The sequence below is a fragment of the Mustela erminea genome, chromosome 10 (genome assembly GCF_009829155.1).
Source record: "Mustela erminea isolate mMusErm1 chromosome 10, mMusErm1.Pri, whole genome shotgun sequence".
Lineage (NCBI taxonomy): Eukaryota > Metazoa > Chordata > Mammalia > Carnivora > Mustelidae > Mustela > Mustela erminea.
In genome coordinates this window covers 84,490,195-84,514,368 of record NC_045623.1, presented here as the reverse complement: position 1 = coordinate 84,514,368, position 24,174 = coordinate 84,490,195, and the positions used below count along the sequence as shown (strand labels likewise).

Sequence of the window (24,174 nt, the reverse complement as noted above, 5' to 3'; positions counted from 1 at the left end):
ATACTGAGATCATGACCTGAGCTGAAATTAAGAATTAGAGGCTCAACTGACTAAACCACCAAGGTACTCTGATTGTCAAGCATTCTTAACAGAGTGTTACATTAGGAACTTTAATTAACCTAAGAACAGTAATACAAATGATATGAGTAGAAACTCATATCAATGACTTACAATGCTACGTTATGTGTACTATTTCATTTAAAACCACATAACATTTATGCAGTTATTATGCCCATTTTATAGATGAGAAAACTTAGGCTAAGTAGGCTAAGAGACTAGATCAAGAAGTAATGAAGTGAGAGCTGGGATTTCACTTCAGGACCTCTGTCTCCAAATCCACCTGCAGTGCATAATGGTACTACAGCCACGGCTGGCAGCAATGAGCTCACTGGGATTGAGAGTTCACTGTGCATCAGGACTTGACGAGGATTATCTTTGTGACAACTGCAACACTGAAAGACAGGTACTATTGTTATTCTCGTTTTGTAGGTAGGGATTATCACCCCATTTTCAGTAAGTTAAGACATGGATAAATTAAGTAATAACACAGCATTTATAAAAACACTGAGGGAGTAAATTGCACAAGGGTATTTGTCACTTCCTGGGTAACCCCAGTTTTTAAGACCCATCCCTGCTCTCACTGAACCTGCTAGTACATTCCTCTCTTTGTCCATTGGACAGGTGAGACCTTGGAGGTGTGTGTTTGTAGGGGGCTACTACTCAGTCCTTGGATTCCCATGCATAGCCTCAGTAGGAAAAGGGACTCTCTCTCGGATTCAATTCAGCACAGGTCCAGCCTCTTGGATTGTGGACTGTGATCTCCTTACTTACTTTCCAGAAAACTGTAGATCACATGGTCACTTTCTGTCTAGGATACCCTCCATTCAGTGCACAAATCAATTTTGTGTAGTTTATTTCAACTTAACTAAAATGTAAATTTTGTTAAAAAAAAAAATAACAAAACCCTATCTAAAATCTCCAGATACGGAAACCCAAATCCTGCCTTTGGTCACCACTTTGCTTTTCTCTGGTGTATTGTTTTACTGCCTTGCTGGTTCTTCTTTTCTCCTGCTCATGTGCTGCTCAAATGACCACTCTATGCATTCAGTCCTTCATATTCTCTGGTTCATCTTCACGGTGACAGGTGTCAGGCCGGGAGGAGTAGGCAAGGATCCTAAATGCAATGTCTCCTTAACAATTGAAAAGATGCTCAACCTCATTCTAAGGAAATATATATATTAAAACTGCAATGAGAGAATACTTCTCATCCATCACATAGACAAAATCTGAGTTCAAGGACACATGAGACTCAGGGAAAGCAGGTATTCTAGCACCTTGCTGGTGGAAAATGTTGTGCAAAATGGCACAACTCCTGTGAAAAGAAATTTGGTAATATATAGCAAAATTCCTATGCATTCACTCTCTGACCCTGCTTCTAGAACTCTATCCCAAAGATATTCTTGCAAATCTATGAAAAGACATATATATGTACAAGGCTATACAAAGCCGCGTGATTTATAGTAGCAAAAGAATGGAAAGAGCCCAAATGGGAGGCAGCAATAGGGAGCGGACTGAATGAACTGGAGTTATCAACAAGATGGACGGGCAGCTGTAAACAAAAATGAGGGATAGTCTATATAATGTCACGGAGTGGTCCCCAGAATATATTAGTAAGTGAATAAAAACCAAGGCAACGAGGTAAAAAATAATCCTATGATTTCATTTATTGTAGAGACGGTGGGAGACACACACACACACACACACACACACACACACACACACACACACATTGACTCATATTATAACAACTGATGAAAGAATGAGGCCCAAACTCAAGATTATCTATGGAAAGAAGGAGGGAACAGGGTGGAGAGTAAAGGAATAAAAGCTAGACTTTCTCAGAATATATCTTCTTTCAGAGGTTTAAATTTGGAACTATGTAAATATTTTTCACAACTAAAGAGAAAGATTTAAATTTGATAAGCAAGCTCTCAAAACTCAAAAGCAGAGCGAAATAAATGAATACAGTACTGTGTCAGTTGGTGGCATAATCGCACATGAAGAAACTAGCGAAAGAGATTTTAAAACACAGCCATCCCTAGTTGGGTCTAGGAATGAGAGGAATTGAAAGTAAAACAACTTAAACCATTTTCAGTAATCACACTGATGTTGTAGTGGCTGTGTCATTCTGTGAGTCTTGGGTGTGCAGTAGGGAATGGGAAATCATGCTGATGTTGTAGGGAACTGGAATTTTCAGCAGGAATGAAAGCAGGTACAGATATGACATCAAGAAAGTAAAAAAGGAAGTATTCTTACATCTGAAATGAAATAAACCCATTATGCATTTTTATCTTAAAAAAAAAAAAAGATTCTTTAGCTCTGTTCATTGGAATGCCTTAGAGACAAGGGCCAACTCAATAGGAATAATTATCCCCAGCGCCCAGATTGTCAGTATCACTTTCCACCGAAAAGGGACTAGGGCTCCTTGGAGAAATGGCTGCTTCCAGGTCAGGGAAAGAAAATGTTCAAAATGAGGTTGGGCCACTTTCAGAAAGGTACCCACTGGCCAATGGGACAGTTGGAATGTCGGTTAGAGTGATAACTGCAATGGATTTAATTATATAAAATATGTTTAAGCACCCTGAACCATAATGGTATTTAAAAATGTTCAACTTTATGTCAGGGAATCGACTCATTGAATAAAAACTGGTAAATAAAGGAAAATAATTAAGTTTTTCTCTGCCTTTCCTTCATGAACTGTACCTCAGGGTAACCAAATAGTTGATGAGGGCGAGTTTTCTTTAAATACTCCAGCTTATAAAAGAAGATGAAATGATAGCATGTGGGCATTTTGCAATCCCATCGCTGGCTCCTAACATCCTCAAATGAGAGACAACCAGACATTATGCGTCTCTGATGGTGGCACAGAGCCCTGCCCGTAGAACATTCTGGTTGAAAAATGGAAACTAAATCTGATTAGGTTTTTAGATCCTACTGCCAATTAAAGGAAATATAAGAGAGAGAACGGATCATGTTAAACAACCTCCCAGGGACATAATGGTCAAAATTCAGAGTGCAGGAGACACCTCAGAATAAACGACCTGGCTTCTTCCACAAAATATCAGAGGCGTGGGCACAGAGGTCCACAGGTTAAATGAGCTGACACATATGTGCTACCTGTAATGAGTGAACCTAAGCAGGATTCTGATTTTTTAAAAAAATCTTTAAAATAAAGTGTTAAACAATCATGGAAATTTGATTGTATTAAGTAACTTTTTTTACTTTTTTAGGATGATGGTATTGCTGTTATGTTATAAAGGGCTCTTTTTATCTGTTAGAGATACACACTAAAATGTTGTGGATGGGCTATTTTGCCTGAAATTTGCTTCCCAATAATCCTAGAGTGGGGGAGTGGCAGGGGCAGCAGGTAGGGGTATGAATGCAATGGAACAGGCTATGACTTTGTAACTGGTGAAGCTGGGCAGTGGGCACATAGGTGCATCAATTCTGTTTGAAATTTTCCACTCAGAATGTGGGGCAAAAAAAGAAAATGCACACACTCAAACTCACACAGCATACACACTCACACGCACAATGAAAGAAAAGAGGGGGAGGTTTCCTGCCTTGAATAGAGATTAAGAGTGCAGGGATAAGACAAAGGGACCCAGTGCCTGGCACACAGCAGGTGCTCCATAAATACTTTGTCAAAGGAATGAAACACTGGTTGAAAGGTAGAAGACCAGGTATTATGACTGAATTGTGTCCCCCCAAATTCACAGGTTGAAGCCTTAGCCCCAGTATGACTGTTTGGAAATAGGGTTCTTAAAGAGGTAGGGATTAAGGTTAAATAAGATCATTAGGGTGTGACCCTGACAGGACTGGTGTCCTTCTAAGAAGAGACACCAGGGATAAGCACACAGAGAAAAGGACATGTGAAGACACAGTGAGAAGTTAGCCATCTATAAGCCAAGGAAAAAGTGGCTTCAGGAGAAACCAAACCTGCTGGCACTTTGACCTTGGATTTCCAGCTTCCAGAATGGAGAGAAAACAAATTTCTATTGTCCAAGCTGCCCAGTCTGCAGTATTTTGTTACAATGGCACGAGATGACTAAAACACCAAGCTTCTCCATGACGGACACTAACATCGTGCCAGGCCAGGAGCAACTGGGCACAGTGATGGAACACAAGAATATGAAGAACTAGTCTTCTTTGAGCCTCACGGGTGCCGGACACTGATTTATGTGCCCTTTTTCTTTTCCTGTATGTTCATCTTCACAACAACCATGAGGGGGGGTACTGGTATTAGCCTCATTTCAGAGAGGAGGAAACAGGAACAGAGAGCTAATGGGTCCAGAAACACACAGCTAGGAAGTGGCAGAGCCAGGATTTAAACCCAGCAGGCTGGCTCCAGAGCTTGTGTTGCTAGCCATTGTGGGTGTGGACATGGGAATGCCCAGCCGTGGAGGGGTTTTAGGTGAGGACATGTCTAGCGTGAACAACCAGAACTCATGAAAGCCTTTTCTGGTGGCCTGCTACACCACTGTTTGTGGCAGCATGAAAGGTGAGTGAACTTTGGAGTCAGTCAGACCTCAGTAGAGGATTCAAAGTGATGGTCTGGAATCAGAGTACTTGGATTGGAATCCTGACTCTCCCATTCATTTAGCTGTGTGACCTTGGGCAAGTTATGTAACTACTCTGTGTTTCAGTTTCCTCCTCTGTGAAATGAGGACAATACAGTACTTACCTCCACGGTTGTCATGAGGATTCAGTAGGGCAATGTATGCAAAGCACTTGGCCTCCTATTTAACATGTAGTAAATGCTTAACTCTTATCAGCTGCGGGATCTCAGGCTGGTCAATTCACCTGGCTGGTTTGCAGCTTTCTTGTGCTTGGAGCCTAACAACATCTTTCTCCCGAGAGTGGCCAGAAGACTCAGTGAGATAATGTTAGAAACTCAGTTAACTACCCTTACTTCTTCCTTGGAGGTCTAAATGAGCTACAACTATCACTTGGATTCCTCTTGTGGGAATGGGGAGAACTGGCCTTCTGTCTTTTTTATAGGACTTTTTAATTTTCTGATTATAAAAGTAACACATCTGGTATATACAGCAGAGAAAAACAATGTGGACATGTTTACACCAAACAGTCAAAACATTTTCCTCTAGGGAGCAGGATGGGGAAATGAGAATTTTCACTTTGAACTTTATCTCACTATGTATTGCTTAAATTTTTTGCAACTACCAAATATTACTATAAAAATGAGAATACACACTCACTGTAGATAATTTATCTCCTTTTCCCCCTCTGTGTATTTCTTTTCCCTCTGTGTATTTCTTATATAAGCAGCATTTTTTTTTAAAAACCCTGTTTGAGGTTCTTTGTCTTTTAATAGGGAGTTTAATTACCTTTACTGTCATAACTGATATGTTTGTTTTACAGCTGTCATTTTGTTTTATGCTGTCAATTTCTGATACTTCCATGGGGTGTCCTGTCTTCTCTGTCTCTTGCAATAGGCACTATGTTTCCTTTTGTTTTAATTTTCTTCTGGGATAGGAAAAGGTGAAACTTGCTTTTTATTCTACTTGTGCATACTTAGAAGTATTTCATAACCAGGGTTGAAATTATATTCTCTGTAGTGAAATAATCCCAGAAAAATACAGAAACAGTGTAGCCAAGAGTCTGGGTCTGAATTGTGGCTCCACTACTGACAAGCTGGGAGGACTGTGGGCAAGTGACTTAACCTCTCTGGGCTCCAGTGGGGACTGCAACTACACCTGCTTCCTACCGGGTGCTAGGCTAACATGAAAGGACACCTGTAAAATACTGATCCTAGTGTGGTATGCTTACTTGGTTCTTTCTGGGAAAAAAAAATAAAAAAGAAGACGACGACGACAAGGAAGGGGAGAGGGATAATCAGGCGCACCTGTGTAGATGCCTTCACTGCCTGGAAGACTTTTTAAAATATATTGCTGACTTTAAACATATGAATCCCCTATGTCCTCTGTTCTCTAGACAAGATGTCAACAAACTACAGCTCGGGGGTCAAATCCAGCCCATCCACTTAAGTGGTGTCTATGGCTGTGTTTGAGTCACGGTACCAGAGTTGAGACCCACATGGCCCGGAGAGCCAAAGCTACCTCCCAGCTGGCCCTTTAAGGAAAAGTTTGCCGGCTTGTGCCTTAGAGCCACCAGATGATCATCCTTCTTTCTAAATTTAGGAGAAGATGCCATTTTCTCCTTTGTCCCATTATAGCCTCTCAAAAGCTAAGTGGCTCTTGGCATATATTAAAAGATTTTTTAAAAGACCATTAGCTTTTGCATTTAATTGTCCACAAGGTGGGGATACTTAATCAAAAACAAAACTAGAAAAATGGAAAAGACAAAAGATGCTGATTACAAAGCCGGGTTCTCCCGATGCTGGGATACAGGGGAAAGGAGCCACAGAGGGGCCAATCCCAGGGGCTTCTCTACCCCATCTACTCCACTGTTTTCAGTCTGGGTTTGGCCACCCAAGGTAGGGTCTCTGACTTTGGCTCTTGGATATACAGCTCCCCAGATTCCTAAAAACCAGCTTGGCAGCAAATACCCACCCCTTTGAGGAAACTGAGCAGACTCTCCCCTGTGCCAAGTTCATTGTCTCTCCAATGGGCTGCTCCCTATGCCTGGTTGCCTGTGGTCCTCCAACCTCAGCATTCCCATCCTCCCAAGGGAATAGTTTTAGTTACAAAATTAGGACTTTGCCCATGTAACAGTGGGTCTAATCCTCTCATGCACTTATACGTGGTCTCAAGTATCTCACTGCGCTGATGGAAGTAGGGTCTAGGGGTCCCTGATTCAGGAGGGCGGCCCATGCCAAGAAGTGGGGTCTGCAGTTACCAAGCCCTAGTGTCTCCTCGGTGGGGGGGGGTCAGCTCCACTGGAACTGAGCCCCTACAGGCTTGGGGCACTGGGAGCCTAGGCTTCTGCCTTGGAAGAGAATCTTGGTGGGGATACAGGACCAAAGGTCAGGGAACTGGTAAAGAAAAATGAAATGGTGGTGAGACCAAGCATCCAACAGCATGGTCCAGTAGCGGCCCCCGAAGAACAAAAGGAATTAGGAGAAGGGAGAGATCCAGTGAGTGAGAGACAGCAGGGAAGATGTCTTGGATGAGATGGACCAAGACAAGGACAACCAAAGAGGTCAAGGGAGAGAATAAGGGAGAATGAAGGGCAGCCTAAAGGATAAGTGGACAATCCTCCAGACCCTGGGCTCTGCACAGTGGCTTTGCAGTGTCATCGGCTTCACCCACAAATGATTCCATCACACATGCATGATGACCCCACTGTTGTCAGCGATGGCATGATTTCACCTGCTAGTTCCATGGCTGAGAATGGAGTTTCCAATAAAGCTCATTTCACTGGGGAAAATGGCTGTGATGTTGTGTGGACCTCATTGTGGGAATTTGGAGGGCAGAAAATAGTCTGTTCATGACATGATTGGGGCAGGCGCCTGCAAGGATGGAAAGATACCACTTGAACCCCCCAAAGTGGAGTGATATTCATCTGATTGGCCTCATGAAGAAATGGTTAAAATCATGCTCATGGCCAACACTAATCAATCGTTCCCTCTCTGCCAGACGTGGGTCCAAGGTCAGTGGGTGCTCACAACAACCTGTGAGGAGGTTGCTGTATATGGCACCGTATAGATGGGGTTACAGAGGCACGAAGGGGTCAAGTCATTTGCTCAGGGTGCCTCAGACTGTAAATTTCAGGGTGAAGGCCAAGGGCAGTCTGGTGGGAGTCAGGCTCTGGAGGCCATTAGGGAGAGACTAACCTAATTAAAAGGACTTTCCTTCATTCATCCATTCAGTAATTTATCAACCAGTATTGGCTGAGCATCTAAGAGTCTAACAATTTGCCGGTTATGTGGCTGTGAGGCAAGGTAGATCTCCTAACCTCATGGAGCTTACAATCCAGGGGCAGCAAAGCCAACCGTTTTGAGTACTTTACGCCAGGAACTGCCCTATATAATGTACCTTGCTCTCATCCCCTCCCTTCTGTGTTCAGCTGGAAAATACAGAGGTGCAGAAGGACAAGGTGACTTGCCAGGATTCCGTGGACTTGAAAGCCTACCTTAACTGCAGACCCTCTGCCACGTGCACTGAGCAGTCAGCGGTCTCTCCTCTCCCTTCCCCCACCCATCAGCTCTGGGGCAGTGCTTGCTCTAACGCTCCCCTCTTCTTCTCCCATCCTTCCCACCTGCTGGCTGGGGTGCAAGGATTTGGGTTTGGGGACTGGGTATGGAGAGAGGTCATTTAGGTCTCCATCTCTGTCCATCACGTGAAGAGAGGAAGCAGATTTCTGGCTTTCCAAAGTGAAGAAGTACAAGCCCCTGGCTCCATGTCCATGGTCACTGCCTTCTAGGGGCCGGTGGATGCTCACCTTTCATCTGTCAGTCATAAATTTTACTGAGGACTTGCTCTGTGGCAGGCACAGTGCTTGGGATGCAGATGTGGCCTGATTCCTGCCCTCTAGAAGCTTTCATGTTTCGTGTTTTAAGTGCCTGCAGTTTGGGGGAGCAGATGGCTGGTCTCTAAGCCTGAATCAAACCTACTTTGTGTGGCCAGGCTGGACTAAGGTGACACCATAATAACCCTCACTTGCTTCAAGCTGTGCTTCTCCTGACTGGTCTGCCTTCAGCCTCCTGAAGACTGACAGCAAGGATATGGAGGCAGCCTTTAACAGGAGCGTGAAGGCCAAGGCAGGGAGACGTCCCAGGGAACCGGGGAAACATGGAGAAGTGAGTGCCAGGGGGCCTGAAAGACTTCAAACCATGGCGCTGCCGAGGCTTTGGGCTCCTGGCGCTTCCTTGGGCAGGAGCTGGAAGAAGTGCCCCTAATGGCTTTGATACTGAGAGAGTTCTCAGTGGAAGCAAGAGGTGTTTTTGGTGCTTGACTGTCTAAAACCAGCATTTCTCCAGGTTAATCTCTGGTTATAATTCAAATTTCTGTGCTATAAAAATTGTAAATTTTTGTCATCTTATAGAGCCCCTGCTGTCCCAGTGTGAGGGTGAGAGGGGGACCTGGGTCCTGGGAAAAGAGGAAGGACCACATGGACAAGTGTCACTTGGCCCCCTCCGCCTTCTCTCCAGCCGAAGGTCCCCAGTCCCCCGCCCTGGCAGGCACTTACCTTCACACCGCAGCACGGCGCTGTTCCAGACCACGCTACCCTCCTTCAGGATGCAGGTGATGGTCTCCGAGCCCTGAGTCCCGAGGAAGCCTTCGTCACAGAGGAAGGAGATAGAGCTTCCCAGCTGAAGGCTGTCACCAAACCGTTTGCCATTCACCGGAACGCCAGGATCTGGGCACTCGTTGTGTCGGAAGGCTGTGTGGATGGGGATCAAGGACAGGATTAAGCAGAGCTGGTGAGCAGATGGGGCCCCCCCACCACAGAGAAAACAAGCTTTGTTATGATAGGCAATCCTAGACCCCCGTCGCTTCCACAAGAACCTGCCATGTTGGAGACAGAGCCAGATGCCCCAGAACCAGTGAGCCACAGTGGGCAGAAAGCAGGTGATTGTTAAACTTGATCTCCTGCCTTCCTGAGCATCTAATCCAATTACGTGCTAATGAACATATATGAGTCAGGCAGCGGACTAAGTATTTCTCATGTCAGCTCGTTTCCATCATATAATGGTTCCATGAGGTAGACCTGGTTACCCAGGTTACAAATGAGGAAACTGAGGCCCAGCATGGCTTAGGAGCAGAGCTCCGACCTACTGCCACAACCATTCCACACTTCCCTAACTTCAGACAGTTACGGGATCATTTATGCTGCAGATGAGCTGGGCTCCAAGTCCTGTGACACTAATAGACACTAAGCATCATAAAGTAGGTGCCCTGGACTCAACCCTGTCTGAAGCCATCTCCCTCATTTCCTTGTGTATTGTCAGGCAGCCTCTCGCTCCATCATCCAGGCAATGATAATGCAGTGGGAATGGGGCAGAGGAAAGAGAGTGCTTGCGGGTTTAATTGAGCTTTGCCTCTTGTTAGTTACACGGTTCTGGGCGACTTACGTAATCTTGCTGAGTCTCTGTTTCCTGACCTATAAAATGGAGACCATATTTCCCTGGCAGGGTCATTTCAGGATAGAAATAAAAGGAAAGTTGATATGAATTTGAAAGTGGAGATGTTTGGGACGCGCCTGACAGATGGCAAGTACTCCCTGAGTATGAGTCTGCTGCCTTCTTCCTATTCCTTCTCCGTCTCCCCGGAGCACGTTCCCAGCCTGCCTCCACCAGGGTGCCACGGTTCTGGAGCTCAAATCTCTGAGCCACACCCTCTCTGCAACCCTGCTATTGCGCGGATGGTGCTTTCCAGGAGGCCAGGCTCCCTGGCTATGTGGGCTTGTGCCACTTTAAATTAAGAACTCAATTTGCAACCCTCTGAAATTCACTAGTGATTGAAACACTTGTACAACCAGGAACAGAAGGATGGATCATGCTGGAGGCAAGAGACCTGCAAATCTGGGGATCCTTCCTACCAAAGCAAGTCACGGGAGCATCTGATGTGGGGATGATTGGGACGATCCCTTGTGGAGCCTCGGCAGACACCCCAACGCACTTCCCGCTGAAATGCAAAGCCCAGGTCATTCCAGACTTTAGGCTTCTCACCTTACTTCATGAGGAACGATGACTATGAGGGTGCCCTGACATTTAGAAAGATGCCCTGGGAAGAAGAGTGGTGCTTGGGGCCCAGAAGTCCATACATGTCTCCTAAAAATCTCAGTTGCACATGCACGCATACAGGCAGGACTCCAAAGCTACTTCCAATGTCAGGGTGCAAAAGCTCTAAGTCAAGAGCCTTTTCAGACCTCAGTTTCTTGGCATGAGGAAGGGGTAGACAGAGCTTAGCTACTGATGTTTCTGCTGAGCACTGGCGGTGGGAAGCATAGAGGTGCTCAAATGGCAGGTGCCCTGGGGACAGCACCTGCCATCATCATTGGTCCAAGTGCCCCATGTGGAAGAAGGATTAGCTTTACTCTAAGGAGCACTAGGGGTGAAGCTGTCTGTGAGGTGAGCTCCTCACGCTGGGCAGGTGCAGGCTCATCCTAGATGATCACTGGCTGCATGTGACCGAGAAGCTTTGTGTCCCAGTTCCTGGACACTTGTCGGTGGGCTAGTGCTGTACCAGCTACATCAGAATCACCTGTGAAGCCTGTAAACATGTAGATTATGGGGCCTTATCCCCTTAGGGATTACGATTTTGCAACAGGGCCCAAATATAAAACAATTAGGTCTACGTATCCCCCCAAATTATCTCTATAAGTGCATAGAGAAATATCTGATGTCTGCAGCAGTGTTCAGCAAAGGCAGGCAAGAATCATTTCTGGGTGGGGGGATTCTGGGGTAGTAGGTAGTACTTCTTTGACCTGCTCTATTTTGTTGAGTATGCATGTGTTGGCCGTGTGTCATTTTTATGGTGGTGGAGAAGCTTTGAAGAGGAATGTTAGGCAAAATCTGGATTCTCACTTAGGTCAGGCCCCTGCCTTTTGCCTTCCTTTTCCGCTCCCCACCAAGAACTCGGCACTTGCTGCTTTTTGGAAAGTGGGCACTCCCTGGGATTTGGTTTTGCCAGGAGTCTCAGTAGCCGGTTTTGTCCCAGGCTTCCTATTGATATTCATACCTACACTGAACCTGCAGAGTTCCTAGCCCTGACCATCATGGAAAGGGGGGCTCCCTGGGATACCTCTCACCCCTCTTCCTACTCCCACCAGGGAGGAAAAGGGTATGAGTCACTCATAGATCTTTCCATCCAATACTGATCCTTACCACGTCCAGACTCTGCGCTAGGCAGAAGGGATAAGAAGATAAGCACACATACCCGTACCTTTCCAGAGCTCATGATCTCATGGTAAAGCAAGGATAGAGGTTGATCATCTAGAAGCTAGAGCACTGTGCTAGACTGGGAAGACTAGGGAAGATGGACTGGGTTCTGCTTCCTCCTAACTGTGGATGGTGGGAATAGGTACACCCTGGAAGAGGCAGGCCTGAGAAGACTGATGGTTTCTAGCAAGTTTGTTGTCCTGAAGAAGGTGCTGAAGAGAGTGTTGGGAGAGAGCTTTAGCTTGGGTGGTTCCTTGGAATCTGAGGTCCCCAATAGTCCCAGCTCAGTTAGACTCCAGGGACAGGTGGGACAAGGAAGCAAGGCCTTTATGCCAAGGGAGTGGGGTGAGGGCTGGGAGGAGATCAGTTCTGTCAAAATGAACCAGACTACGTGAGTGTCTGCATGCATGGGTGGGGCAGGAACCGGGGGCTTGCATTTCACAAGCAGCCCCTGGAAGAGGAACAGGCAGACCCAACTTCAGCCCCATTTGACTATTCGCCACTGGCTGAGTTCACTGGGTCTACAGCTTATTATGACCCAATAAGCTCTTCTTGCTACCTTTGGCAGCTTGCTATTTCTGGTCTCCCAGCTCTGCTCCCCTCCCCCTCCTCACTATAGCCCCAGGAGACACAGAAATGCAAAGAACTACCACTTAGCTTCAGGCTGCTTCTAGAGAAGGGGCCCAGGGTTGAAACCAGAGGTGATAGATTTTGGATTGTGGCCCTGAGAGGGAATGAGGAACTGCCCCAACAACAAGGCTATAAGCCTCAGATCCATGCAGAAACACTGCTCCGGACCTTTGTTTCTGATTCAGCTGCAGGGGTGGGAAGTAGGCAAAGTGAAGTGTGAACGCCACTTGGGAGTACCTGAAGTCAACAGTCAGCAGGTGTTCGAGGACGGGATGGGGTGGAAGTGGGGGAGCACCTTGAGAGGGACAGGTAACAATGAGAGGATGACACAGGCTTGCTCTCTCAGGGGCCTTCCTGGTGCTCACTGGGCCTTCTAGGAGAGGGAGGGTGGGTGGGAGAAATAAGGTTCCAGGCTCCTCTTACGTTACATATTTCACTTCTAGGAAAGAAATGCTCAAGAGAGCAACTCCACTGAAAAGAGCACCCTGGCCAGCAGCCCAGACTTTCTGCTTTTCTGGTCATGGTGGAACCCCATGCTGAGGCCCTGCAACCCCACCAAGCCCTTAGAACTGGCCCACCCACATCAGTGCTCCTCCCTTCGGGCACCCTCCACAATACTCAGGGGCCAGCATTCTGAGGGATGGTCCTCTGGAGACAGAGCGGGGACTCACTGGTAAAGGTGATGTTGAAGCCCCTCTTTCCGGTGGAGTGGTCGGTCTGGAATTCGAGACGGGCCACGTGGCCACTGCTTGTGATGGAGGAAGGGAGCTGGTTTCCTGAAAAGGTGCCCAGGACGGGGGCCTCGGCCGTGGCCCCATCCTTGATGACCAGGAAGTCAAACTGAGGCTCCACATCGATGTCGTTGAAAGCCAGGTGGATGCGGCTCTCAGGCCGGGCCAGGATGAGCCAGACGCAGTGGAGGTGGTTGCCATAGTCCTCTGGGTAGTTGGGCGACAGGACGACCCCAGAGGGGCTGGTGAAGTTGAAAAAGCAGGAAACTGCAAGAGAAGAGCCACGGAGGTCAGGGTGCGTCCTGGCGTTCTGCCTGGGCTACAGAGGGTTGGCACGGGGTGTATTTCCTTAGCCTAAAGAGCAATAGAAAGAAACGTAACACCGGGGTTGGGTTGGACCGACTGGGCTCTGAGATCTTGGAGGGAGACATGCTGGGCTCCATGTTGGGCACGGTGCTGGGAAGGGTCCCTCTGGCAAACTGCAGACATGGAGGAGTTGGTCCTCTTAACTGCTGTTGATCCCCTGGGTATTAACCAGGGTCAAGGCATGCCAAGTCCATTTCCCCTCTTTAATGATAGGTATGCCCCGAGGATTTGGGCAACCTCAAAGCTACAAAACTACGCTAAGGAGGTGCTGGTTAAACACTCTCTTGCAGAAACCAAAGCTCTGGAAGAATCCTAGGGAAGAGGTGATGGTGCCTTATCTCCATGCCCTATCTACTTCCTGCTCTCTCTGCTACTTTATCTTAAGGACACACTCTTCTGGAATTCCTTATTTTAAACACTTTTCATGCCAGTGACTAACAGACCCTGGAACAAGGTTGAGGCAAGGGAAGTGCTATAAATGGAAAAACAAACAAATAAGCAAACACTAAACCAAAATTAAGAGGGAAAATAATAGAATGAAAAAAATTGTAACAAATATGCCAAAGGGTGAATATCAATATTAAATTAGAGCTTTTAATAACTGCATAAGAACCATCACCAAGATAAGCAAAGAGTATGCTCACAGGATTCACAGAAAGCAAAACTGAATTAATATGAAAACAGTCCATTTCACTAGTAAAAAAAAAAAAAATAAAGAAAAAATATACAGCCCAATATTGTTGAGGCGTCTTGGAAACTCATATGTATTTATTGCCGGTTGCACTGTAAAGTTGATATAATCCTTTTGGAAGGGAATATATGAATTCTTATCAACAACCACAAAACTACTCAAATATTCTGACTCACTAATCTCTAGGAATTAATTCAAAAGAAAAAGAGCTGCATGGACAAAGATGTTTATAGTGACATAATTTTATTACAGAGAAAAAAAATGTGAACAACCTATATGCCAGCCTAATAATATGAGGTAAATTATAGCTTTTAATGTGATGCTGTTTGAACGAAATCATTAAAGTGATAAATATGACCCTGCAGAAAGAAGAACGTTAAGCATCATTTTAAGTAAAACAGTAGATCATAAAATTATATGTATATCTCTGATTATAGCTATTACATATTTACACGTGGATGAAGACTGGACATGAGCCCCTGAATAAAAATTGTTTTCGAGTAATAGGTTTTGGGGGTAATACTTTTTCAAAATGAAAACAATATTTAATTTTTCTGACTGCAAAAATGATATAGGCTCATAATAAACACTTTTAAATGTAAAAGTATAAAGAGGGTAGAAACTAATGTGGACAAACATTTAAATCCCTTTATAACATTTATATTGATGTTTGGTGTTAATAATATTGAAACTTAAGTTAGCATAATATCTGGCTTATTAATTATAATGAAGCTAAGGTAAAAAACAATAATGAAATCATGCTTGCAAAACAAACATACATACAAAACAAAGGAATTGGTGACTCTTTATGTTGAGCTTCTCCTTCCTTTCCCTGACTCTACCCATCCTTCCCTTTTCTACATTAGGCATCTCTTTTCCAACCTGCTACTCAAAGCCCTCCCATCCAATTCCGCAAAGCGAACCACGTCCCTAAGACATATTCAGTCTTATCGCTGTAGTCTCTTATGTTTTAGAGATATAGAAAGAGTCTGAGTCAAGGGGAGAGATGGACATGAAAAAGCTTTTGGGCAACACAATATAGAGTCAATAGTGATTATTATAACATATTAGTGGTGGTTACTAAGTGCAGGCACTATCTGAGCACTGTCATCCATTAGTCAATTTAGCTGTCCCAATAGTACAATTTGCTGGTAGCCCATTTTAAAGATGAAGACAATGAGGCACACAGAGATTAAGTAATATGCCAGGGTTGCTTAGTCAGTAAATGGTAACAGCAAGTTCAAATCCAACTGACTCCAGGGGCCAAGCTCTTAGCCACCCCTCAACATCCTCTTATGAGAACAGTACTGCCCACTGGGCCCAAAAGTGGAGTCCACGGGGGTGTCCTTAGAATTTGCTGAATATCGACCTCTCAACTCCTAACCATTATATTAGCACTAAAGTGGGACAGCCAGGCTGTCTTCAGCTGCAAGCCTTAACACAGATCATGAGGAATCCAAAGCCAACAGAGATAATGACCTTGAAGCCAAGGGTCAAAATCACAAGGTCTGCCTTCCAGTAGAACACACCAGGGCAGACTGAAGGCAAAAAGAAGTGCCATGATTTCAGAGGGAAGATCACCAGAAGCACTGTGAGCATGTGCACAAGTGCATTAGCAGCAGAGGAGAATTTAATTAACATCACCTGAGTCCCCACCCCCAACTTCATGACTCTATCACATTATTCTTTTTTCTTTATACCCTTCATAGTAGGTTGCCATCTTGCAAAGCTCCGGGGGCACCATTTTGAGCAGCTGTATATGGTAGCTTTACTTATCACTCTCTAAAATTATCTTGTTCACTTGGTTGTTTATGATCTGTTCCTCTCTTGCCCCAAAACATACACATACGCTCCATGAGAGTAGAAATCTTGTCTGTTTGATTCCTCTCGGTCCCTAGTGGCTCCCACAATGCTTGGTGCATTCATTGTAGGTGCTCAATCAGAAAATCAATATTTGCTGAATGAATCAATGAGTATAGTTGACCCCTCAACAGCCAGGTTTGAACCACACATGTCCACTAACACATGAATTTTTTTTTTTATAAATATAGCACTGTACTAGAAATGCATTTTCTCTTCCTTATGGTTTTCCTAATAACATCTTCTTTTCTCTAGCTTACTTTATTGTAAGAATACAATATATAATACTGATAACATACAAGATATGTGTTAATCAACTGTTTATGTTATCAGTAAGGTTTTTGGTCAGCAGTGGGCTATTAGTAGTTCAGTTTTGGGGGAATCAAAAGTTCTATGTGGATTTTTTGACTGAATAGGGTTTGGCGGGGAGAGGTTGGCACCGCTACTTCTGTGTTGCTCAAGGGTTAACTGTATTTAATGGTTGATACCATCTGAAAACACAGGGACGTGAATACATGTGCCTCACGTTCCCATCCCATTCCAACTCCCAAGCAACAGAATTGACCAAAGTTTGAAAAACAGGTGGATACCTGAATCAGCTCTGGAAAGCTAGGAAAACATACTGGGCCATGACCTTCAATGCATTTCTCTTAGATATAGCACAGATCCATTCCTAATAATTTAGAGTAGAAAATAAAATGACCCAGCCAAGTTGCTAGACAATGAAATTGTTCCCAGTGTTAAAGAACCTTGAAAAAATATATAATTCACATAACATTCATTAAAAAAAAACCTCAAAGATGTTTTCTACCAAAACAAGAGATGAATCAAAATGAAGAACTCAAATGTGGGAAAGTTATGTTTAATAAAAAAAAACAAAAACAAAAACAAAAAGAAAACCAGTGTGGAGATTCCTTAAGAAATTAAAATTAGAGCTTCCCTATGACCTTGCAATTGCACTACTGATATTTACCCCAAAGATACAGATGTAGTGAAAAGAAGGGGCATCTGTACCCCAATGTTCATATCAGCAATGGCCACAGTTGTCAAACTGTGGAAAGAACAAAGATGCCCTTCAATGAACGAATGGATAAAGAAGATGTGGTCCATATAGACTATGGAATATTATGCTTCCATCAGAAAGGATGAATACCTAACTTTTGTATCAGCATGGATGGGACTGAAAGAGATTATGCTGAGTGAAATAAGTCAAGCAGAGAGAGTCAATTATCTTATGGTTTCGCTTATTTGTGGAGCACAGGGAATGACATGGAGGACATGGGGAGATCGAGAGGAGAAGGGAGTTGGGGGAAATTGGAGGGGGAGATGAACCATGAGAGACTGTGGACTCTGAGAAACAAACTGAGGACTTTGGAGGGGTGGTGGGTAGGAGGTTGGGTGAGCCTGGTGATGGGTATTATGGAAGGCACGGATTGCATGGAGCACTGGGTGTGGTGCATAAACAATTGGAACGCTGGAAAGAAATTTAAAAAAAAAACTAAAAAAAAAAAAAAAAGATTAGGAACAAGCAAATAAACGATAGAGTAAAGAATCTAAATAATTGCTGTAAACATAGCTATAAACCAGAATGCAAGCGTAACAAATATTCCTTCGAAGAGAGGATAAAAGATATCATTCCTGTCCAAACCCCAGGGTAAAACTCTGCAGATGACACTGATAGAAAGCATAAAGTTAGAGCAAGGAGATATGCTAATTTCCTCATCTTGCAAGAAATTCTGTTATATAGTTTCTGTGGTTAATTAGAGAAATATAGGTTAGAGCATGTTTTTAAAGATGTTAAGAGTAATTAGTAATAGACTATAAAGTAGCTTATCTTCAAAATTACCAAAGGGGAAAAAGGAAAGCAGTCAATTTAGCAAAAAATGGAATTCAAAGGACACAACAAGGAGGCATAAAGAGGGGAAATGTAAAGTAAATGCTAAAAAAAAAAAAGACAAGAGACAAAACATTATTAATGACAATACACGTATACAGGCTAAACTAGCTGAGTAAAGTATAACCCTCATTTTGGAACAAGACTTACACAACTTACATTAGTGACTTACACAAAGTAACTTGGAATAGTTAAAAACAAGAGAAGGGGCCAAGATAGCTCAGGCTTCACATTAGAAGAGTATTAAAGTTCACCAATGCCAAGGCTCCAGAGATTCCTATGTATATGGTGGAGTGGGTCCAGAGCATCCACAGGTTCTAAAAGCTTCTCCAGGTGATCCTAAATGTGCAATCGAGGTTTCCGAAGGACTGGTGGAAGCAAATGCAAACCACCCAAAAAGGGGTTTTTAATATTAATATCAGAACCTTGGATGTTACAATGTCACACCAGGCTCTTGGACAATCCTTGTTTTTGGTCAAGGGTCTTACAGACACTACCAACAGACATTTCTTCTTGCACTTGGAAAGAGAGGAAGCTCATAAACCGACACTCATAGAACAAGAGTGTGGTCCTACAGAGATCAGGCTAGCACCCTAAGAGACGACTTACACTTGTTGCAGGGGAAGGGAATATGCATTGTCTTACAGAGGTCCGATCTTTCTCACCCTGGAAAATTATGTTTGCATGGTACTTTGGAATGTTTCTGCTGGAGAGCAGAGTTTGCTTCTCAGTGTCCAAACAGAGGAAAACATCAAATGCTGTGATTGGATCTCATCATTATCCATCATCCAGGTTAAAAGAGGGATAGAAAGTGCCTAGCCCCTCTGGAAGTAGTTATACTTACAGATATCAACCTTGGATAAATCTTTAAATCAGAGGGCTCTGCCATTGCTCAGACTTTTGAAAACTGACAAAGGTGGGAAACTCATTAACAGGTGTGTGCATAATTACTGTGTGTAATATCAGATCATTATTTGATACAGTCTTGAGTAGGAAACACAAGGGGCTTGTTGGAAAACCCTCTCTTACTATCTTCTCTTTTGGCATTGTCCTTGATGGCTTCACTGCTTTCAAAATGATAATTCAATTATGGGGAGGGGGTCCTGACAAAGAAAACCAAAATCCAAAGATGATATTTAAATAATGGATGATGCATAGATTACAAAATGAAGATATGATGTTTATGATACTTTATGGCCCAAAGCATTGACACAGATCAAATAAACTATTTTTAAAAAGTACAAGAGTTGACTATGGACTCTGAAAAACAATCTGAGGGTTTTGAAGGGGCGGTGGGTGGGAGACTGGGGTACCAGATGGTGGGTATTATAGAGGGCACGGATTGCATGGAGCACTGGGTGTGGTGAAAAAATAATGATACTGTTATGCTGAAAATAAATAAATGAAAAAAAAAAGTACAAGAGTTGGAGGACATGGGGAGTTAAAGAGGAGAAGGGAGTTGGGGGAAATTGGAGAGGGAGATGAACCATGAGAGACTATGGACTCTGAAAAATAATCTGAGGGGTTTGAAGTGGTGGAGGGTGGGAGGTTGGGGGAACCGGGTGGTGGGTATTAGAGAGGGCATAGATTGCATGGAGCACTGGGTGTGGTGCAAAAATAATGAATACTGTTATGCTGAAAATAAAAAAAAAGTACAAGAGTTGGAGAAAAATATACTAATCTGAAATCAGAAGCAATGAAGACATACAAATGGCTATCAGACACATGAAAAAATGTTAATCATCACGAACTATCAGGGAGATTCAAATTAAAACCACATTGAGATACCACCTTACACCAGTTAGAATGGCCAAAATTAGCAAAATAGGAAACAACGTGTGTTAGAGAGGATGTGGAGAACGGGGAACCCTCTTACACTGTTGGTGGGAATGCAAGTTGGTGCAGCCACTTTGGAGAACAGTGTGGAGATTCCTTAAGAAATTAAAATTAGAGCTTCCCAATGACCCTGCAATTGCACTACTGGATATTTACCCCAAAGATACAGACAGAGTGAAAAGAAGGGCCATCTGTACTCCAATTTTTATAGCAGCAATGGCCACGGTCGCCAAACTGTGGAAAGAACCAAGATGCCCTTCAATGGACAAATGGATAAGGAAGATGTGGTCCATATACACTATGGAGTATTATGCCTCCATCAGAAAGGATGAATACCCAACCTTTGTATCAACATGGATGGGACTGGAAGAGATGATGCTGAGTGAAATAAGTCAAGCAGAGAGAGTCAATTATCATACGGTTTCACTTATTTGTGAAGTTAAGAAATAACATGGAGGACAAGGGGAGATGGAGAGGAGAAGGGAGTTGGGGGAAATTGGAGAGGGAGATGAACCATGAGAGACTATGGACTCTGAAAAATAATCAGAGTTTTGAAGGGGTGGGGAGTGGGAGGTTGGGGTAGCCTGGTGGTGGGTATTATGGAGGGCATGGATTGCATGGTGGTGCATAAACAATGAATTCTGTTACACTGAAAAGAAATTAAATTTTAAAAAGAGAAGTAAGTAAAGATAAAGAGGATCTCTAAAATACTATGAGTGTGTGTGTGTATGTGTTATATGAAACTATGTGGCCTTCAAACAGGGAGCATCACCCTCTTTACAAACACCCATGGAATATTACAGAAATGGACTTTATCTTGGGCTACAAGGAAATCTCCAAAAACCTCTCCACAAAGCAAAAACAGTGGGGTCATACTCTCTGTTCACAGTGCAAATGAACTAGAAATCAATACTAAAAGAATACAGGAAAATCCCTAAATCACTTGAAAATTCATAGAACACTTTCTTAAATAAGTTCTTGAGTTAAAAAAGGAAATGAAACCTGTCAATACAGACTAGTTATAATAATGAGGAAGATATCAGGTCAAAGCTATATTTCACAGAAAATTCATAGCCTTATTCATTATTAAATTGTTGAGAAATAAGTGAAATGAATGTTGAAACACAAAAGTTACAGAGAGAATAACTGAACAAGATGAAGGAGAGAAGGGAGAATAAACTTAGTGAAGATAAAAATAGAAAAAAATAATGGGAAAGACCCATAAATAAGAAACTTCTCATGAAATAAAAAGAGAGAAGCCACATATACATAAAGAAAAGATAGTAAAAATAAGGAGATATGTTAATTATTAAAGAATAGTATGTATAACATAATAATAAATTTGAAATCTTGACAAAACAGAATTTCCTAGGAAATTCTGAATTACCAAACTTGTGTGAAGAGAAAAATGCAAGAAAACTGGAATGTACTTAAGGAGTAGGTGGTTTTGTGGCTAGAGCTTTAAAATTTTAAACACACCATAATAGCCATGCTGTTTAAATTAATTTTGATACAAATACTCCCATAAAACAGTATATATGATATACATACTCACACCCACCTACTCACACACCAACATACCCACAGTGTAAAAAGAAATCCCATATGCAAAGTGTTAGCAAATCAAATTCAGCCCTACAACAATGAACAAACACAGCTTATACAATGAAAACAACAAAACTTTACTGATAGGCAGAAAAGAAAATATAAAAATGAGAGACGCATTATTTTTCTGGATGACAGTTCATATTATTAAAATGACAATTATCCTCAAATCATTGTATACATTGAACATAATTTCAGGCACAACCCACACAAATATTTTTTTTTTCTGAAACTTGAAACAATTGTAAGATCCATCTGTTGCATGAAGGCGAAAAGAGCCAGTGTCTCCTAAAAGAGATGAGAGTAATACATATGGGATGCCCATCAGCAATCTCTTACAACAACCCTCTGAACCGTATACTATTGTCCACATTTTATAGGTGCAGAAGTTGAGTCCAGGTAGTCAAGTAACCTGTCCCCAGTCATAATGCAAGGGGTGATGGGCTGGGATATGAACCCAGCCATATGGGTTCCAGAATCCGAGCTCTTAGCTATGACACCTACTTTTTCCCAGTAAGGAGGCCTTACCCACTCAGATATTGAAACATATTCTAAAGCTGTAATAGTAAAATCTGTATTGTATTAGCTCCAAATGAGAGAGAAATGGGGCCAAAAAAGAAAATTTCAGAAACAGACATGGACATCTAAAAATTTAGTATGTGAAAATGTGGGCTTTTCACATTGGCAGGGCAAAAGTGGATGGATCAATAAAGGATGCTGGGACAAATGGCTAACCAGTTGTGGAAAAATTAGATTCATATCTCACTCAATGCACCACAGAACTACTCGGGGAAAAAAAAAAAAAGCACTATTCATATAATCTCAGAGATGGAGAAGGACTTTCTCAGCATTACACCAAAGCAGGAAATCATATGGGAAATGGTATTTTTTAACTACAGAAATAAGAAACTTTTGGATTTTAAAAAGTCACCATAAACAAAACCTCAATACTGAGGAGCAAAGGGAGAGAGAAATATTTGCAGGTTACCACAGTTAAATATTTGCTATATATTTAATATTTAGTATATATATACTAAATAAATTTACTATGCTTACCATATATGGAACAACAATTCAATAAAAAGGTAACACTCAAAATAGAAATATGGGCCAAGGAAATTAAGAGGCCACTAACAGAAGAATAAAGCTGGTCAACAGAGATGCAAGAAACGTACAATATTATTGGAAAACAGAAACGTCAAGCGACAGAGCTCTCAAGTTGGCAAAGGAAAAACAGACAGCATGGAACTTTGCAAGAGAATGGAGAAAAGCTGGCAAGGCAGATGGAGACCAAGCATCTGAGGGAGGAGGAAAAACAGGAGAGTGGTTTCTAGAAGGAGGGACACTCTGTTCTGAAACACAGCGGAGCATCTGAGGAGGACAGAAAGCCACCCTTTGGGTTTTAATGACAAGAGGTCGTTGGCAACTTTGGTGAGAGCAGTCTCTGGGTGTGGGGGACACAAAGGTCAGAAAGGGCAGGTGACAAGGGAGCGGGAGCCGAGGAATGGATGCAGCAGGGAGGACATCCTGTCAAGGAAGTCTGGGTGTAAAAAGGAGCATTAGAGAACGGGCAGAGTGGTGCAGGGTGTGAAGGAAGAGCTTTACTTCTAAGTTAAGAGAGACCAAGGGACATTTAAATGGTGACGGGCAGAACTCGGCAGATGGGGAGAGGCTGGAGAGACAGAACCAGGACAGATTCCACATAAGGCAAAAGATTCCTAAGAAAGTGGGAGGTGAGGGAGACTATAGCAAGACTTTTGAAACAGTCCATTAATTACTGGTTGTGAAAGTGATGTGGTGGGTACTGAGTTGTTGGATGCTAAGAGGAAAAAAAAAGAGAGAAAAAAGGAAAAAAGGAAGAGAATGGAAATTATCTGAGCACACTGTAAGTAGTGAAGGTAAGTACTGTTTGTAAATCGTCTGCTTCACTTAGTGCAAGTGTGTATACAGCGTTGTATTTCTTACTGAGCTCGAAGGTGTTCGCATATCCCTGATTTAAAGCCTAAAGGGATGTACAATCTACAGGGGGACTGCTTTTTGATGGGAGAGAAAAGTGAACATCTCCGCTATAAAGCAGAGAAGGATGGGAAGGAGTATCATCTACAGGCTGGGTGTCTTTGATATTTGCAATTTGAACATGGTTGTCTGCCTGCCATGTGGGAGGCAAGGTCACTCTCCAGTGCCAGGTGCAGGCAGGGGCTGCTCATGGGTTTGAGGGGAGCAGTGAGGGGACAGCTTCCATGGAGAAGAGAACAACAGGCTGCCTTGAGAAGCACAGATGGATGGGCTGATGCTGCCGCAGGCTCCAGCGAGCCGGGCACCCAGGGAATCTGCAGCAGCAACCACTGGCCTGGTTGGGCGATTTTCTCTAGCAGTGCTCAGCCAAGCAGGAGAAGCCCAATCAGGTTGTTCTTGCTTCATTGTGGATCTCTGGACTGGTGAACTAAGGCAGCTCTGCTGATGAATGCTTTAGCTGAGCTGGAAGCAGAGGCTTCACAAACCCACTCTTGAATGTCTTTGGCTTGCTCAGAAGCTCAGTGTGTTCGTGTTCATCAGAGTTATCTTAGCATCATCTCTGGCACTGGAGCCTGGCGAAAGTTCTCATTGAACTTCACTGGGGCTGTATAAGTGGTGAGAGGTTCTCAAAGTCACATGCTGGAGGGGTGAAACTACACCCTTACATGGCTCACCCTTATCC

General features: G+C 43.4%; 1 protein-coding gene across 6 annotated transcripts in view; it reads right to left on the bottom strand.

The window, feature by feature from the left end:
* Positions 1-24,174, bottom strand: part of CSMD2 (CUB and Sushi multiple domains 2) — a 601,873-nt gene that overhangs the window by 207,703 nt on the left and 369,996 nt on the right. For all 6 annotated transcript variants that reach the window (XM_032302441.1, XM_032302440.1, XM_032302436.1 and 3 more), the window contains exons 14-15: positions 13,165-13,491; positions 9,169-9,363 (exon numbers count right to left, since the gene is read on the bottom strand). In XM_032302441.1, coding sequence (XP_032158332.1) covers positions 9,169-9,363; positions 13,165-13,491 — 522 coding nt within the window. The remainder of the gene's footprint in view (positions 1-9,168; positions 9,364-13,164; positions 13,492-24,174) is intronic.